At 44.1% G+C, this 18161-nt stretch overlaps 2 protein-coding genes across 2 annotated transcripts in view; both read right to left on the reverse strand.

Annotated features, from left to right (window-relative positions):
- The window catches only part of LOC111975964 (multiple epidermal growth factor-like domains protein 6), a gene marked incomplete at its 5' end in the record, with an annotated part of 101321 nt that overhangs the window by 14544 nt on the left and 68616 nt on the right, over window positions 1–18161 (reverse strand). Inside the window, 12 exons of the mRNA XM_070442920.1 lie at window positions 5220–5354; window positions 6175–6303; window positions 6413–6541; window positions 6695–6826; window positions 7235–7411; window positions 7556–7678; window positions 8072–8194; window positions 9189–9326; window positions 9441–9563; window positions 9666–9788; window positions 11203–11328; window positions 12737–12859. Coding sequence (XP_070299021.1) covers window positions 5220–5354; window positions 6175–6303; window positions 6413–6541; window positions 6695–6826; window positions 7235–7411; window positions 7556–7678; window positions 8072–8194; window positions 9189–9326; window positions 9441–9563; window positions 9666–9788; window positions 11203–11328; window positions 12737–12859 — 1581 coding nt within the window. The remainder of the gene's footprint in view (window positions 1–5219; window positions 5355–6174; window positions 6304–6412; window positions 6542–6694; window positions 6827–7234; window positions 7412–7555; window positions 7679–8071; window positions 8195–9188; window positions 9327–9440; window positions 9564–9665; window positions 9789–11202; window positions 11329–12736; window positions 12860–18161) is intronic.
- Window positions 198–2191, reverse strand: LOC139028827 (multiple epidermal growth factor-like domains protein 6). Its single transcript, XM_070447207.1, has 6 exons — window positions 2034–2191; window positions 1777–1901; window positions 1525–1656; window positions 635–763; window positions 420–514; window positions 198–224 (listed from the first exon to the last, which is right to left on the reverse strand). The coding sequence occupies exons 1-6, from the start codon at window positions 2189–2191 to the stop codon at window positions 198–200; spliced, it is 666 nt and encodes a 221-aa protein (XP_070303308.1).

An 18161-nucleotide genomic window follows, 5' to 3' on the forward strand; every position in this document is an offset into this window, starting at 1 on the left:
GGCTAATTGAATGAATTACAGATACAGTTCAGTCTATGGATACGATTTATAGTTTGGGTTCTGGATAAGGTTTAGAGAGATTTTGGAGGTCTCTTACGTTTCTCACAGAAGGTTCCAGTCCAGCCCACCAGACAGGTGCAGGCTCCGCTCACATGGTCACATGTGCCTTGTTTCACACTGACAGTGATGCAGACAGCCTAGCCCAAAATAGCCCACTGGACACTCTGAGACACAGATGAACAAAAGTACAGTTGGGAGTGATAGGTGTGTGCTCTGAGATAGTCTGCTATTGTTCTGTCTCAGTACTAAGACTAGACTGAAAGGAAACAACCCACAAACACCTGATATCAGATATTTTGGTTGAGGACTCTCACACACATACTGTCATAGCATTGGTGTCCCGGTGTAGCCGGCCTCACAGTTACACTGGCCGTCACCGCATCACAGCTCCCATCACCATCCTTACAGTCACATTTCTCAGCACAGTCCACCCCCCAGTGCCTGGCGTCACAGGCTGCCATGGAAAAAACAAACAGGAGACATTTTAATTGAACAGTTTACATTCAGTGAGCGTAAGCTATATTTATTTATTTGTATTTATTCGAGACTGTGTTCAGTGCCACACCCACTCTACCTTTCCTGCAGTTGTGTCCGGCCCAGCCAGGGGCACATGTGCAACGGCCCGTGACAGGGTGGCAGCGCCCGCTGTTTTCACACAGGCAGCGCAGCTGGCATCCAACACCAAACCGTCCTGTCGGACATGCTACAGCACACAAACATACTGTATGATAGCACGTGAGCCAAAGAGTCAACGCATACTCTACATACTGTATGATAGCACTGTGAGTCAAAGAGTCACACATACTCTAGATACGGTATATAGCACTGTGAGCCAAAGAGTCACGCATACTTAGATACTGTATGATAGCACTGTGAGCCAAAGAGTCACATACTCTAATACTGTATGATAGCACTGTGACAAAGAGTCACACATACTCTAGATACTGTATGATAGACTGTGACAAAGAGTCACGCATACTCTACATACTGTATGAGCACTGTGAGCCAAAGAGTCAACATACTCTACATACTGTATGATAGCACTGTGAGTCAAAGAGTCACACATATCTATACATAGACTGTGACCAAAGGTAGAACTATACTGTATGATAGCACTGTGAGCCAAAGAGTCACGCATACTCTACATACTGTGAACACATATATTGGAACACCGTACGGTAAGTTCCCATGACACTGGTCGAAGTGACATGCAAGCATCTGACGGCATTTAACAAGAAACCGCTGGTTACACAAGAATAACATTTTCTTCTCTGTGAAAACACGCCTGATGAAAACAGTGTTTATGACCTGTCTGTGCCTCAGACGGAGGGGAATGTGGCGTGGTTGATGTTTTAATGACCCACAACAAGCTCATCAATCTTTTAACATCTCTTTCTAAAATTAAACCACAACTACCACGAGAATCTTTGATCACAGTTCTTCCATTGACTCACTCATACTCACAGTTCTGACAGAGCCTGCCCATGTACCCAGGAGGGCAGGAACACGTCCCGTTGTGTTTGTCACACACTCCTCCATTCTCACAGGCTGGACAGGCCTCACGGCATCCCGCACCCCAGAAGCCCTTCACACACACTATAGCACAAATAAAGAGTATGAGTTAGCGTCAACATCAATATATCACAATGTTTTGACATAGTTGTCGTGGTGACATGATAAAATAAACTCAACTTAATGATCTGATTGTTCTCTTACCATTCTCACAGCGTTTTCCTGATGTTCCTGCAGGACACTGGCACTGGCCACTCACTCTGTCACATGGAGCCCCTGAGCAGTCACAGGCCTGATGCAACTTGGCCCAAACCTCCCCTCTGGACAGTCTAAAGGAGAGGACGGAGAGACAATGGTAGTCTTACTAAGATAGGCTGCATACGATAATCCTACATAGTGACCCATGACATCAGAGAATTATGCCCTCCCATATGACCAACAGGACAACCTACCTTGATCACAGTTGTCTCCAGGCGACCAGCCGGGCACAAGCGTTGGCACTGCCGGTCACATGATCACAAGACACTCTGAGCGGGCACTCACATTTGTTCTCACAGCCTGGGCCAAACGTGCCTGGGTCACACTCTGAGGAGGGGGCGGAGAGGAAAGTTAGACACATAAATCCCTACAAAAGGGCTGCATCCACAGTACAGAACAGTGTGATGTAAAGGGCTGCATCTACAGCTACAGAACAGTGTGTGATGTAAAGGGCTACATCTACAGCTACAGAACAGTTGTGATGTAAAGGGCTGCATCCACAGCTACAGAACAGTGTGTGATGTAAAGGGCTGCATCCACAGCTACAGAACAGTGTGATGTAAAGGGCTGCATCTACAGCTACAGAACAGTGTGATGTAAAGGGCTGCATCCACAGCTACAGAACAGTGTGATGTAAAGGGCTGCACCACAGCTACAGAACAGTGTGATGTAAAGGGCTGCATCCACAGCTACAGAACAGTGATGTTAAAGGGCTGCATCCACAGCTACAAGAACAGTGTGATGTAAAGGGCTACATCTACAGCTACAGAACAGTGTGATGTAAAGGGATGCATCCACAGCTACAGAACAGTGGTGTGATGTAAAGGGCTGCATCCACAGCTACAGAACAGTGTGATGTAAAGGGCTTACATCTACAGCTACAGAACAGTGTGTGATGTAAAGGGCTGCATCACAGCTACAGAACAGTGTGATGTAAAGGCTGCATCTACAGCTACAGAACAGTGTGATGTAAAGGGTGCATCTACAGCTACAGAACAGTGTGATGTAACGGCTGCATCTACAGCTACAGAACAGTGTGTGATGTAAAGGGCTGCATCTACAGCTACAGAACAGTGTGTGATGTAAAGGGCTGCATCCTACAGCTACAGAACAGTGTGATGTAAAGGGCTGCATCTACAGCTACAGAACAGTGTGTGATGTAAAGGGCTGCATCCACAGCTACAGAACAGTGTGATGTAAAGGGCTGCATCTACAGCTACAGAATAGTGTGATGTAAAGGGCTGCATCTACAGCTACAGAACAGTGTGATGTAAAGGGCTGCATCTACAGCTACAGAACAGTGTGTGATGTAAAGGGCTGCATCTACAGCTACAGAACAGTGTGATGTAAAGGGCTGCATCCACAGCTACAGAACAGTGTGTGATAAAGGGCTGCATCTACAGCTACAGAACAGTGTGATGTAAAGGGCTGCATCTACAGCTAAGAACAGTGTGTGATGTAAAGGGCTGCATCTACAGCTACAGAACAGTGTGATGTAAAGGGCTGCATCCACAGCTACAGAAACGTGGTGATGTAAAGGGCTGCATCTACAGCTACAGAACAGTGTGTGATGTAAAGGGCTGCATCCACAGCTACAGAACAGTGTGATGTAAAGGGCTGCATCCACAGCTACAGAACAGTGTGATGTAAAGGGCTGCATCTACAGCTACAGAACAGTGTGATGTAAAGGGCTGCATCTACAGCTACAGAACAGTGTGATGTAAAGGGCTGCATCTACAGCTACAGAACAGTGTGTGATGTAAAGGGCTGCATCTACAGCTACAGAACAGTGTGATGTAAAGGCTGCATCTACAGCTACAGAACAGTGTGATGTAAAGGGCTGCATCTACAGCTACAGAACAGTGTGTGATGTAAAGGGCTGCATCTACAGCTACAGAACAGTTGTGATGTAAAGGGCTGCATCTACAGCTACAGAACAGTGTGATGTAAAGGGCTGCATCTACAGCTACAGAACAGTGTGTGATGTAAAGGGCGCTGATCTACAGCTACAGAACAGTGTGATGTAAAGGGCTGCATCTACAGCTACAGAACAGTGTGATGTTAAAAGGGCTGCATCTACAGCTACAGAACAAGTGTGATGTAAAGGGCTGCATATACAGCTACAGAACAGTGTGATGTAAAGGCTGCATTTACAGCTACAGAACAGTGTGATGTAAAGGGCTGCATCTAAGCTACAGACAGTGTGATGTAAAGGGCTGCATCTACAGCTACAGAACAGTGTTGATGTAAAGGGCTGCATCTACAGCTACAGAACAGTGTGTGATGTAAAGGGCTGCATCCACAGCTACAGAACAGTGTTGATGTAAAGGGCTGCATCTACAGCTACAGAACAGTGTGTGATGTAAAGGGCTGCATCTACAGCTACAGAACAGTGTGATGTAAAGGGCTGCATCCACAGCTACAGAAACAGTGTGTGATGTAAAGGGCTGCATCCACAGCTACAGAACAGTGTGATGTAAAAGGCTGCATCTACAGCTACAGAACAGTGTGATGTAAAGGCTGCATCTACAGCTCAGAAACAGGTGTGATGTAAAGGGCTGCATCACAGCTACAAACAGTGTGATGTAAAGGCTGCATCTACAGCTACAGAACAGTGTGTGATGTAAAGGGCTGCATCTACAGCTACAGAACAGTTGTGATGTAAAGGGCTGCATCCTACAGCTACAGAACAGTGTGATGTAAAGGGCTGCATTCACAGCTACAGAACAGTGTGATGTAAAGGGCTGCATCTACAGCTACAGAACAGTTGATGTAAAGGGCTGCATCTACAGCTACAGAAACGTGTGATGTAAAGGGCTGCATCCACAGCTACAGAACAGTGTGTGATGTAAAGGCGCTGCATCTACAGCTACAGAACAGTGTGTGATGTAAAGGGCTGCATCTCACAGCTACAGAACAGTGTGATGTAAAGGGCTGCATCCACAGCTACAGAACAGTGTGATGTAAAGGCTGCATCTACAGCTACAGAACAGTGTGATGTAAAGGCTGCATCTACACTACAGAACATGTGTGATGTAAATAAAGGGCTGCATCTACAGCTACAGAACAGTGTGTATGTAAAGGGCTGCATCTACAGCTACAGAACAGTGTGATGTAAAGGGCTGCATCTACAGCTACAGAACAGTGTGTGAAAATGAAAAGGGCTGCATTCTACAGCTACAGAAACAGTTTGATGTAAAGGGCTGCATCTACAGCCTACAGAACAGTGTGATGTGTGATGTAAAGGGCTGCATCCACAGCTACAGAACAGTGTGATGTAAAGGGCTGCATCTACAGCTACAGAACAGTGTGATGTAAAGGGCTGCATCTGCAGCTACAGAACAGTGTGTGATGTAGGAAGATGATCATAACTTTTTCCTGCCACTGACCTTCCCTGCACGCATTGCCTTGCCAACCGGGCTTGCAGACGCAGGTGCCGTGGTGACGGTGACACTCCAGAGTGTTCTGTTGGACACACTCACACTCCTCTGAACAGCCCGGTCCAAAGGCCCACTTGGGACACACTGGATAGGGAAGGAGATACCATGAAATATATTGAATAAGACCTGAATGTTATCGATATACACTGAGTATACAAAACATGCTCTTTCCATGACATAGACTGACCAGGTTAATCCAGGTGAAAGCTATGATCCCTTATTGATGTCACCTGTTAAATCCACTTCAATCAATCAAACGTATTTATCAGCTGATGTCACAAAGTGCTGTAGAGAAACCCAGCCTAAAACTCCAAACAGCAAGCAATGCAGGTGTAAAAGCARGGTGGCTAGGAAAAACACCTTAGAAAGGCCAGAACCTAGGAAGAAGCCTAGAGAGGAAACAGGCTCTGTAGGGTGGCCAGTCCTCTTCTAGCTGTGCCGGGTGGAGATTATAACAGAACATGGCCAAGATGTTCAAATGTTCATAGATGACCAGCAGGGTGTAGATGAAGGGGTGGAGATAGGGTAAAGAACGATTTTAAAGCCTTGAGACAATTGAGACATGGATTGTGTATGTGTGTTATTCAGAGGGTGAATGGGCAAGACAAAATATTTAAGTGCCTATGAACGAGGTATGGTAGTAGGTGCCAGGCGCATCGGTTTGTGTCAAGAACTTCAACACTGCCGGGTTTTTCACGCTCAACACTTGCATTGGAGTCAACATGGGCCAGCATCCCTGTGGAACGCTTTCGACACCTTGCAGAGTCCATGCCCCGATGAATTGATGTTGTTCAGAGGGCAAAAGGAGGTGTGCAACTCAATATTAGGAAGGTGTTGTTAATGTTCTGTACACTCAGTGTAGGTAGAGATTAGAGGTGAGGGGTCAGCAGTGTGAGTGACTCACGTAGATGGCAGAACCTCCCGTAGAGTCCAGGGTCACACAGACAGGCTCCGTAGGTGCGGTGGCAGCACCCGTTATTGGCACAGTTACACTTCTTATTGCACTGTTTCCCATAGAAGCCCTTAGGACAGCCTACAGACAACAAGATATTGTTATCAGGCAACTGAACGTTTCAATAGTGTCTGAATAACTGAGCATGTTTTTTTGTATGTACAGTATCTGTTAACCAGTAGTTACTCACCATCCTGGCACATGTCTCCACTGACCCCAGGTGGGCAGCGACAGTTCCCATTGACAGGGTCACAGGTGGCTCCGTTCTTACACTTACAGGGGAATGAGCAGTTCCTGCCGAAGGATCCCTCGGAACAAGCTGTTAGAATAGAATAAAACGTTATATATTTATCCATTATACAGGAAGAGACGTGTCGTTCCACAGAGAAACACACAGACATAATATTGATCAGATGTATTATTTACTGTGTTGAGAGTGCAGTGTCTGTGTACACTGTGTGTATATACTGACTCTGGTTGCAGATGAGGCCTGTCCATCCATCGGGACAGTGACATCCATCTCTCCCTGGGCCACACAGCCCTCCGTTAGAGCAGTCCTCACAGGTCAGGCTGCAGTCATGGCCAAACGTGTTGTTCAGACACACTGCACACAGGACAGAAGAGATTACTGACTATAACGTTCTAGAAAAATATCTGCTTGTGGTTAGGGATTTGCAAATCTTCAACTAAATTCTTCCTAGCAACCCCTGGTGAGATGACCTTAAATAATACAATACTGATTACTGTTTTCACATTAATAAATCAAGGAACAACACAAAACAGATCCTATGGCTCTCTGCCATAGCCCCCTGCCACAGTCTATAAGCTTCCCCATTACTACAGAGGTATACAAAAAACAGCCTCAGAATATGAGGCTAACCAATTTGCCACCTGCTGTGGGGTATTTAATTGCCAAGTAACTAGTAAGCAAATAAGGAGGTCTGGTAGTCTACCTCCTGTTGCTCAGACACGGAGATAATAAGATACAGGCCCAAAGGGTTCAGTGGCTCACCAAATTTCTCTGCTAGCGTGCTCTCAGCCAGCAGCTCTCTAGCATCATCATCCTCATAGTCATCATAGCGCTCCAGGGGCTGGTTGTAGTCCTGCAGCAGGGCGAGCTGGGGCTGAGCCAGGGTCCCCACAATATCCTGGCCCCCACTAGACAGGGCCTCAACTGTATTCCCCAGCGCTGCAGAGTGAGAGAGAGACAGAGAAAGAGACAGACAAACAGAGAGAGAGAGAGAGAGAGTAACAGGTTACCAGGATGTCCACATGGAGTGTGATGGTGCTGTGGCCCTAGGCCACAACATTTAATTTGATTGGTGTAACTCACGTTGACAGGAGCGTCGGTCCTCGTCCAGACGGAAGCCCTGGCGGCAGAAACACTGGAAGGAGCCGGCGGTGTTCTGGCATGTGTGATCACAGCCACCGTTGGCCGCCAGACACTCATCCACATCTACACAACACACACACACACACACAGTCCAGAGTCCAGTCACTTACAAAAACACTGCTCCTCAGTCATGTTAATTGATATAAATGGCAAATTTAGAGTTGAATAAATGTTATTATGTAATAAACAATGTACAGAAAACCAAAGAATACACTGCCTTTTCATCAAACAAGCATTTCACTGTAAGGTCTAGCTAGACCTGTTGTATTCGGCGCACGTGGCAAATAAACTTTGATTTGAAACATGACTCAAATGTTACAGCATCATGCACATATTATTCAACTGGAAGCATTCCAGGTTCAACAGTTATATTGTATAATACATGTATTATATATTGTATTGTATAATGAGTGCCCCACTAGATCACTATTCTAAGGTTATAGAGGGTGAACATACCATCACAGCTACATCCATCTGAGTTGAGGCGGTACCCCGCTGTGCAGTAACACTCATAGCCCCCAGGGTAGTTGGTACAGTCCTGCTCGCAGCATGAACTTCCCTCTCCACACTCGTCCAGGTCTGCCAAACAAAACACACACAATGAAAAGCATTACTTGGATGATCATGATATTGTGATATGTTACAAACCAGGCACATGTTAAACTGACCTGAGTTAAAGGGTAAAGATTAATCTCTAGACTGACCAACACCGATCTGAGCTGAATGGTCTCTAGAATGAATGGTAAAGATTAGTCTCTAGACCGAATGGCAAAGTTAGTCTCTAGATTGAATAGGTAAAAGGTTAGTCTCTAGACCGAAATGGTAAAGGTTAGTCTCTAGACCGAATGTGAAGGTAGTCTCTAGATTGAATGGTAAAGGTTAGTCTCTAGACCGAATGGTAAAGGTTAGTCTCTAGACCGAATGGTAAAGCGTTAGTCTCTAGACCGAATGGTAAAGATTAGTCTCTAGATGAATGGTAAAGGTTAGTCTCTAGACCGAATGGTAAAGGTTAGTCTCTAGACCGAAAGGTAAAGTTAATTCTAGACCGATGGTAAAGATTAGTCTCTAGATTGAATGGTAAAGGTTAGTCTCTAGAATGAATGGTAAAGATTAGTCCTCTAGACGAATGGCAAAGGTTAGTCTCTAGATTTGAATGGTAAAGGTTAGTCTCTAGACCGAATGGTAAAGGTTAGTCTCTAGGACCGAATGGTAAAGGTTAGTCTCTAGATTGAATGGTAAAAAATTCGTCTCTAGACCGAATGGCAAAGGTTAGTCTCTAGATTCCGAATGGTAAAGGTAGTCTCTAGACCGAATGGTAAAGGTTAGTCTCTAGACCGAAATGGTAAAGGTTAGTCTCTAGACCGAATGTAAAGCGTTAGTCTCTAGACCGAATGGTAAAGGTTAGTCTCTAGACTAAATGGTAAAGGACTGATCTGAGCAGTAAAGGTTCAGCTCTGAATGGTAAAGGTTAGTCTATAGATTGAATGATAAAGGTTAGTCTCTAGACTGATCTTAGCTGAGCTGAATGTTAAAGGTTCATCTCTGAATGGTAAAGGTTAGTCTCTAGACTGACCGACACAGGTCTTGAGGTCATCCTCCAGTCGGTAACCCTGGTTACAGCTGCAGACAGGGCCGCCAGTGGAGTGCTGGCAGTGATGGGAGCAGCCTCCATTGTTGCTCTCACAGCTGTTGACAATCTCCATCTCAATCCCTGTCATAGAAACATGAGATGACTCTCCCATTACTTCTGATTGAAACATTTTGTACATTTCAGATAATTTCAAACAGGCAAAGATATGATGATGATTATAGGAGCCAAACTCACGGTAGCACTGGCGTCCGTCTGCTCCCAGCTCGTAGGCAGTGTCACACACACAGGTGAAGGAGCCCGGGATGTTGTGGCAGCCATGAGCACATCCCGTCTGTTCAGACTCACACTCATCAATATCTGGGACAGATAAACAAAGAGTATATACGGATCTATTAAATACAGAGACATGATTGACCCTGTATGAACAGTAGTGCAGTAGTCAACAGGTGGACATCTTACCCTCACAGGTCTTCCTGTCCTCTGCCAGCTTGTACCCATTTCTACAGTCACAGTGGGTCTTGCCACCATCAACAAGACAGTTTTGCTGGCAGCCGCCATTCTTATCATGACATGGATTCTCCACTTTAACATAGGAGACGCACAACGTTTAATGTTGACAGCACTTTATCTTGAAAAATATTTTACATTTCTAACAAATATAATCGTACGGCGGCGCATAATTGGCCCAGTGTCGTCCGGGCTGAGCCGGGGTAGGCTGTCATTGTAAATAAGAATTTGTTCTTAACTGACTTGCCTAGTTAAATAAAGGTTCAATTTTTTAAAAATCAGTGTGAAGGGGGAGGACATTTATCGAAAATGCAGAAGTACTTTGAATACACACTGACACAACTACTCAAGACAAAGGTCCCAACTCTACACTGGGCTGAGTATTTTTCTGCATATTTAAGTGCGTTTAACTTGTATCTGCCTGTCCTGTACACTACAGCAGCTGGAGTGAGAAGCTTCAGCACTGCAGAAATTAGAGGAAGCTGGTCCTGGCCAACCATTACAACGTAAAAGCGTCTAAAAGACAGTAATTATAATCTTCCTTCCCTCAGAGAGAACTAGTCCACCTCAGCGCTCAGCGAGAGAAAGAGAGAGAGAGAGAAAGAGAAGAGGGCCAGACATTCCATGTCTGAGTCTTGGGCTGTCAGAGCATAATGTTAACTAATGTTGAGAAAACAGGAAAGACGAGTGAACACTTCAAATCAGGGTTGTATTCACACTAATTTAACGTCTCATCTCCTGAATGGAAGTCCAACTTACCCTTCCTCCGACATTTTGTTGGACATGAACTATTGGCAGCTATGAATCTATAGTGTTATGACAAACCCTTCAAAAGGACACCTTGGATTCACAAATACCCTTCCCTCAACTCTCTAGATGCTGTCGTGCTTGTATCATGCCTACACTCTCCCCTCTCCGTCTATCCATTACTTAGACATGTTGCAATTGTATAGTTACAGCTTTACGCTCCTGCAAGCATGGTTATCCACAGTTAGTTTCATGTCTGTATCAGGCTGCTTTCTCTCTTAGCTGCCTGTCACTCAACATGCACAGAAAGCTGCTCTCTCTCTCTGCACTCGTGGTTACTTCAGCCAAAGACAGTGTGCACTTCACTCAGTGTGCATTCACGATCAGTAATGTAGCCTATATTGTGATGAAAAAGAGAAAACCATATGTTTACAATAAAATGTGACATCACACTCTGTCAACTTGCCCGCTATGCAGTCTTTCTACCAAACATACTTCATCTGCAGTTTCCCATGTCAGACCTGAGATCCAACGATACACTGGGAGAGTGAAAGGAAACGCCATTAAATGTGACGTGGGAGCTTATTTCTTATTTGTATTTAATTGGTTGAAATGTTATTTTCACATGGAGGGAATTTCAGTAATTGGCAAGTGCTCGGATAGATTATTCATCTGTGAGTGAGTATGTGAATGCTGCTGGGTGCATAGTAGTGTAGAAAGACCAGAGGATGGGTACACTCACATTTGCAGTGCTTTCCATTGTCAGCAAGCACGTAGTTGGCTCTACAGCGGCAGCGGAAGGCAGTAGGGGACTGCTGTACACAGAAATGCTCACATCCTCCATTACTGATGCCACATGATTGGACAGCTGGACACAGACAGACAGATACAATACATTTTTGTTATATTGTGGGAGGAGAACCATTGCATTTTCACAGTAACCCTTCTACCCTTTACTCTGCATCCTTTGCTCTTTCTGAAAGGCTGCAAGCTCAGAAGTGCTACCAACACAAACACTGTGCTAAACACCTCAGTGGTTTGTTCTCTTTGACCCAGTAAAGAGCCATCAACAGGCCTGAAGGGCCAATAATCACACAGACAGCGGAAGGAAGGTCCTCAGTGGTGAAGGAAACTCTGAGATGATGAGTTGAAGCCAGAGCCAGCTCACTGACTGATCTCTGCTTTCTACATCTCTTTGTCTCTCCCATGCAGCCATAGCATGTCTCTGCTTGACCTGGTTCTCTGGGAGAACATTAAGTAGAGGTTTTAACAGCAGGTGTTGTTTCATGGTGTTTTGTTAAAGTGAGGGACAGACTAGAGCCTATCCACCATCTGAAACTCTTAGATCCCTCCATCAACTACACTGCCTGGACACAGTATGCATCCARCTGCTTGATTAGGTGGACCTCTCCTGGAAAGCCATGAACTGGATATGAAAAAATGACTGATATGTTGAATTGATATGGGAAGACATCTGGTGTTCCTTTCCTATTGGTATGCATCTCTCTCTCTCGCTCTCTCTCAAGAGAGGGATGTACAGTATCCATCCCATCCAGTGTTAGAGCACAGTTCCCAGACCTCTGTCAGGAGAAAGATATGCAGACTCACAGATAAGCATCACCCCTGAGACAGTTCACATGTGCATTGTGATTATTAGTGCAATCAGTCATCATCCACTGTGGATGATGACTGCAGCCATCACATAACTCAGTGACACTAGGGTCCCCCTATCTATCCTGTTTCATTCCTATACTCATATCCTATACATTGTGCCAAAGCCAAGAAAAGCAGCATACATTTCCATTCTCAATGTCAGAGAAGGCGCCCTGTGTACATTCCTTGCTGTGTGCATTGAGATTGAGTTTATACTCATGTGCTAACAGCTGTTTTTAAAAGCCTTGGGGCTGTACGCTGAGTCGTGCATCTCGGCGATGATAGAGACAAGTTACAGGTACAACGTAAACACACAGGCAAGAGAGCTGGAGAGTAAGTGGATCTCACACGGAGTTAGGCCAGCGGCCTCTATGAGATTGCCTAAGACTTTAAATACCACACTGACAGAAGGAAATGTAGAGAAGTATTGGCTTTTCAACTAAACTCAGACCTTTCTATAATGTAGTTCCTCAGGCCTATACTAACTCCTACCTGGCCCTGGGTTTTCCAAAAGCTTCTACTGACTAGAATGACACAATATGTTTGTGGTTTGTATATCATGATGATGTTGTATAACATAGGGTTATCAGGTTAATTGTCCACTGGGTGCTGTTGTTACTCACCGATGCAGGTGCGTGCATCAACATGGAGTCGAGAGCCTGGGTTACATTCACAGTGATAGGAGCCCCTGGTGTTCACGCATCTGTGCTGGCAGCCCCCGTTATAGACCTGGCACTCATCAATATCTGCAGGGCCACGCACCACACACACACACACAGAGTGAGGAAGGGAATTTATAGCAATTGTCCTAAAGGTTGTCTCATTATCAGAAAGGTACCACTGAAGAATCAGCTCCAGAAAGCTTCCATGTGCTGAGACAGGAATTTAGACTCAGCTTTAGGAGAAAGATACGCTCCTACATTTTTCATTTGGCATTTTACAGACTCTCTTATCCAGAGCGACTTACAAGAGCATTTAGGGTTAAGTCTAGGGCCGGTACGATACCAGTATCTCGATACTCGTTAGTATCATGGCAAGGAAATATAACACAAAACTTAATAACTTCTTCAGGGAAACAGCCCTTGTTCGTGTTTTATTTTTGACATGGAAACATTTTTGCAATACTGGTATCGTCCCAGCCCTAGTTAAGTGCCTTGCTCAAGGGCACATCGACAGATTTTTCCCCTAGTCAGCTCGGGGATTCAAACCAGCGACCTTTCGGTTACTGGCCCAATAAGCTTAACCGCAAGGTTACCTGTCACCCTCCAAGAGGAAGGAGTAAGATGGATGAGGGTACAAGTACTCCGCCAGTGCCCTAGTGCCCAAACAAACAAATCCTCCATGTGGTAACAACTACTGAACAGTTAAATCCAAATAAAAATTCCTGTACTCTCTCTATCAGTCTCAGGGACATGTCACAGGAGCATTTGGGAACCCAAATCGAAGTACACAAAACATAGACATTCCACCAAACACTGAGATTATAAACAAATTAAGACAGATGTTCTTTATCAGGGAGACTAAACAGGGGAATAAAATACTACTTGTCCTTTCTGCAATGTCATTTCAAAATGTTAACAACTAATTTCCAGTTTATAGCTCATGCAAGGGGTTAACAAATAATCGTACGCCAGCCATAACTGACCACCAGTGAGATCAGAGGTGAACCGTTCTCTTTTGACTGGTAACATTCAGTATGTCGGAAGTTTCGTACAGTCCTTACATTAGGCTTGTGAATCACTATGATGTGAACAGTTTCCGGCCAATCTGACTGTCTGTACAATAAGTAACACACCATAAAATGACTGATGGTTGTGGCCAGTTTAAATAACTAAGGCAGAGTGAGTTATGTGCCGCTCAGAGGAGTTCAGTAAGTCCACTCACAGAGAATTTATCTTCYAGAAGAAACTATTTCAAGAATTCAGCTTAACCTCTGTGAAAAAATGTGTTTTTTAAACAAGAGGAAAGATAGGGAAGACTTAGTAGACAAGTTTCTATAATATTATCCTCTTCCCATTGTTTAGTTCTTATTATACAATGGGTGGGTCTAATCCTGGATGCTGATTGGTTAAAACTGCACTGGGGTTGCTGGATCGAATCCCCGAGCTGACAAGGTAAAAATCTGTCATTCTGCCCCTGAACAAGGCAGTCAACCCACTGTTTCCTAGGCTGTCATTGAAAATAAGAATTTGATCTTAACTGACTTGCCTAGTTAAATAAAGGTTAAAAATATATAAATATAATAATAGTAATAATAATAATAATTCCAGCCGGTGTCTATTCCACAAGTTACCACTGGCTAAAGTTATGACGTTGAAATGCCTATCTACTCGGTTCCATCTGACTGCACAATCCACTGTCTCATCAGCCCAGCCAGACTATTTCTAAACTTTATATCCACTATAAAAAGCATCTAGACATTATCTTCCATTTCTTTTAGACTTGCAATTGGTTTTAAATAGCGAAGATTTGTATAAATCTTGCAGTCTGTATCTCTGACATTTGAAACATTGTAGGCTCCTGAGTGCTGCTTCACTGCTTCTCAGTGCTTGAGGTGTCACTACAGACACCCTGGTTCGAATCCAGGCTGTATCACTTGTGATTGGGAGTCCCATGGGGAGGTGCACAATTGGCCCAGCATCGTTCAGGTTTGGCTGGTGTAGGCCGTCATTGTAAATAAGAATTTGTTCTTAACTGACTTGCCTAGTTAAATAAAGGTAAAAAAATAAAATTTCAAATTTGGTTTCCAGCTGTCCCAAAGAAATGAAGGTGTCGGGATGAAACAGACAGGTAGGCAGCTTTTCTCAGCCAGTCGAATTCATGAGTCAGCATAATTGTTATGGATATACACAAAGAAATGTCAAAAGAAAACAGGTCAAACGAAACGAAGTGCAGCTAGTTTGCAGTCTTCCCAGCTTCAGTCTGAGGTGATTGTGTTAGCTGTGTTGTTGGCTAGCTCCTCTGAACAACAGAGGACATTTTCTATGCCAGGTGTATTCTATTGATGTATCCAAATAAATGTCACCAGAAAACAGCTCAAACAAATGCAAAAGCAGCTACTTTGTTGTTATTCTGGCTGCACTGTTTGACGTAACTGTAAGTTAGCCGTAGTTGGCTAGCTAACAAGAAAGGGACAAGAACGTTGCCAGCCAGTATGGCAATAGAACATTTAGAACGAACGACTGGGTACCATCCATAGACACAGAAAAAAAAGACTTAATGACTGAGTCGCAACTCTGGCAACCGAACCGATAGAACGAACAACCAGCCAGCGTGGGTAGCAACACTAGATTTGTGTCAGGACTATATCTTGTGGAAGGATGAATAAATTAATCAAATAAAAATAATAAGAATACATTAATCAAAACATTTTTTTCAATTAAAATATATAAATCATTATTTTAATATGTTGGTAACCCYTTGTATAAAAGTGATAATGCCCTRGAAGCCCGTGTTTGGAGGATATATCAGCACGGTTTGCTGGGCCTCGACTTTGTCTTGGGCCTAAAAWCACCCGTGCCAATATATRCTCCAAACACGGTCTTCGAGGGCATTATCACTTAATTATGTCATTGTGTTGCGCTTTGCATTGGGAACAATATTCAATTGTGAAGTCATGTGTTATGCACTACTCGAGTTACTGAAGGCAAATCCCACATTTTTCATGATCTATTTSTCCTTTGTAATATTCAGCAATAATGAACATTCATCACACATAAAAACCCTCATAACAATAATAGACTCCTCAATTGGAACAATAATGTAGTCATTGTGTGCTAATGTTATTACACTGTCATGCTGGCACATCCCCTTTTTCAGTGGMGACTTAACTGTGCCTAACATGATCAATCTTTCTCTTGTCATGCACTTGGAGCCATGGAGGGGGAAATGAGATCCAGAGGCACAGTACCAGAAGGAGAGAGCCCAGAGAACCCCCCCCCCTCCCAGAGCCCTGGTAGCACGCTATGTGGGATCTGGACTGGCACTGGTGAGCTCCATTGCCGTCATTACACGGCACCCCAGCGATGTCTGTCTGACATGAAAGCAGCCTGATAGACACTAACAGCCTGTGACCACATCCAGAACAAAATGTATCACAGTGGACTCTGGGAGGGAACAGAAGCCCTCCCCTGGGGGTTACAATACCTACACAATGGAGGGGGAGATTTTATGAATATTTATTTTTGGCCTTGCTGCTTGTAACCCCAACAGAACAGATTGAAATACTGTATAATCAGAAACACTTAGCCAAGCCATAGTGTGCACTGTGCAGTGGGTTAGAGAAGCATGCAACCATTTCAGTCCTTACTGTACTGTACATCCTACACCACCAGTATTCCTCATCTTTAGTTCTGTCTATAGATGAACCCATCCACTCCCATTGGAGGCATCTTTTAAGATGGTGTTTTGGGACAGAGTACATCCTCTACACATTATACCAGTTTAACTCCAAACTGCTGCCAAACGTCAGCTCAGTTCCATCCAGGAAAGCTGGCAGGCAGATGGGTGCTCTCTTTTCTGTCCATGCAGCCTGTTTCTGGTTGATTTTTAATGAAATCACTCCAAAGATGTGGCGCTGTTTCCCTGTGGACCATGGCATACTGTAAAAGCCCTCTAGGCTGGTTTCCATGTCTAGAACATGATTCCACAGAGCATGGTCCCAAAGCCCCAGCAGCCACAGGCTTACAGCAGCCATAAGGCCAGTAGCCATTAGGCCAGTTTTCACTATTCATGGAAAAATAGTTTAGCTTTGGTATTTCTCCAAGCATGAAATCGACATGGATTTCTAGCTGATTCTCAGTTGTGTAGTTTGAATACAAATTAGGATGCACCTGACTCATGCAGCCAGATATAGGACGATGTACTGCATGTAAGATATTCGACCCATTCACATAAACCAGAGTTTGACCATCTTCCAGAGCTGCACTGAAGTAACTCTCAAACTGAAAGTGTTTAGTAATTTTTTATAGTGACAAGACCTGTTAAGTTTACAACTGGAGTCATGTCATATTTATGTTAGCATTACTAAACGTGGGTTTCTACATGCATATTTCATGTCTCTCCACTGATAAGTGGAAGCCTCCACTTCTCCTGGAGTTATGTGGGCAGTGCCGGGCTACACACAAGGGCACCAGTCCATCTCCATAGTAGGAGTAGACTGATAACACTGAGACTTCCTCTGCATTGCTGACAGAACATAAAACATGATCCTAGTAGAGTGCACAATAGTACACCTGTCATCCAACTGAAAATGATGGGAAGAGTTGTTCAGGCTTGGTCTAATGATCTGGATGAAAATATTATATAGGGGAAAGCTTGACCCAGATGACCTCTTAATCATAAGGTATATTTTCATTCAGTTAAAATTACTCAAAACCAACAATAGTGTAACAGGCTTTGCCATATATGACATAAACCCACTGAGATATCATTTATAGGCAGTATTGCCCATGCAAGGGTAAACATAACAACAGAAGTGTGGAGTGTATTGTAGCACTCACCTGGCCCATGATATCCCATGTTGTACCCATTGTAGCTATTATATCCATGGAAGCAGTCAGGCATATAGCAAATCCTTCTATGATAGCGGTGGTACAGATTGTTAGCACCCAAGACTGGATATATATGAGCCCCYAAACACCCCACGAGGAGCATCAACCATCCTGACAATGCCATGTCCAAGAACTAGCCTACTATATATTCTCACAGATAGAAAAAATGTATTTATGGCAAAAAAAAATGCTAACATAAGCCCACATGCAATTTACAAAATGACAACTACAATACTGTTTGAGATATGTTAAAACAAGACATGAATATACAAAAGATCTAAACCCTGTTTTGATTTTTCATTTCAGTCACATCTTGTGTAAAGGCAGAAGAACTTCTTGCTCCCTCTGATTTCTCCCCCCTCTATATCGCTCTCTTTTTAGTCTCTSCCTCTCTCTCTCTATCTGCCTGCCTCCTCCACCATGTCTGTCTCCCATGTCCTGGCCATTTAAGGCACTCCCCCCCTCCTCCTCCTCCTCTCCTCCACACTCTCCTCAA

The sequence above is a fragment of the Salvelinus sp. IW2-2015 genome, linkage group LG1, assembly GCF_002910315.2.
Source record: "Salvelinus sp. IW2-2015 linkage group LG1, ASM291031v2, whole genome shotgun sequence".
Classification (NCBI taxonomy): Eukaryota; Metazoa; Chordata; class Actinopteri; order Salmoniformes; family Salmonidae; genus Salvelinus; species Salvelinus sp. IW2-2015.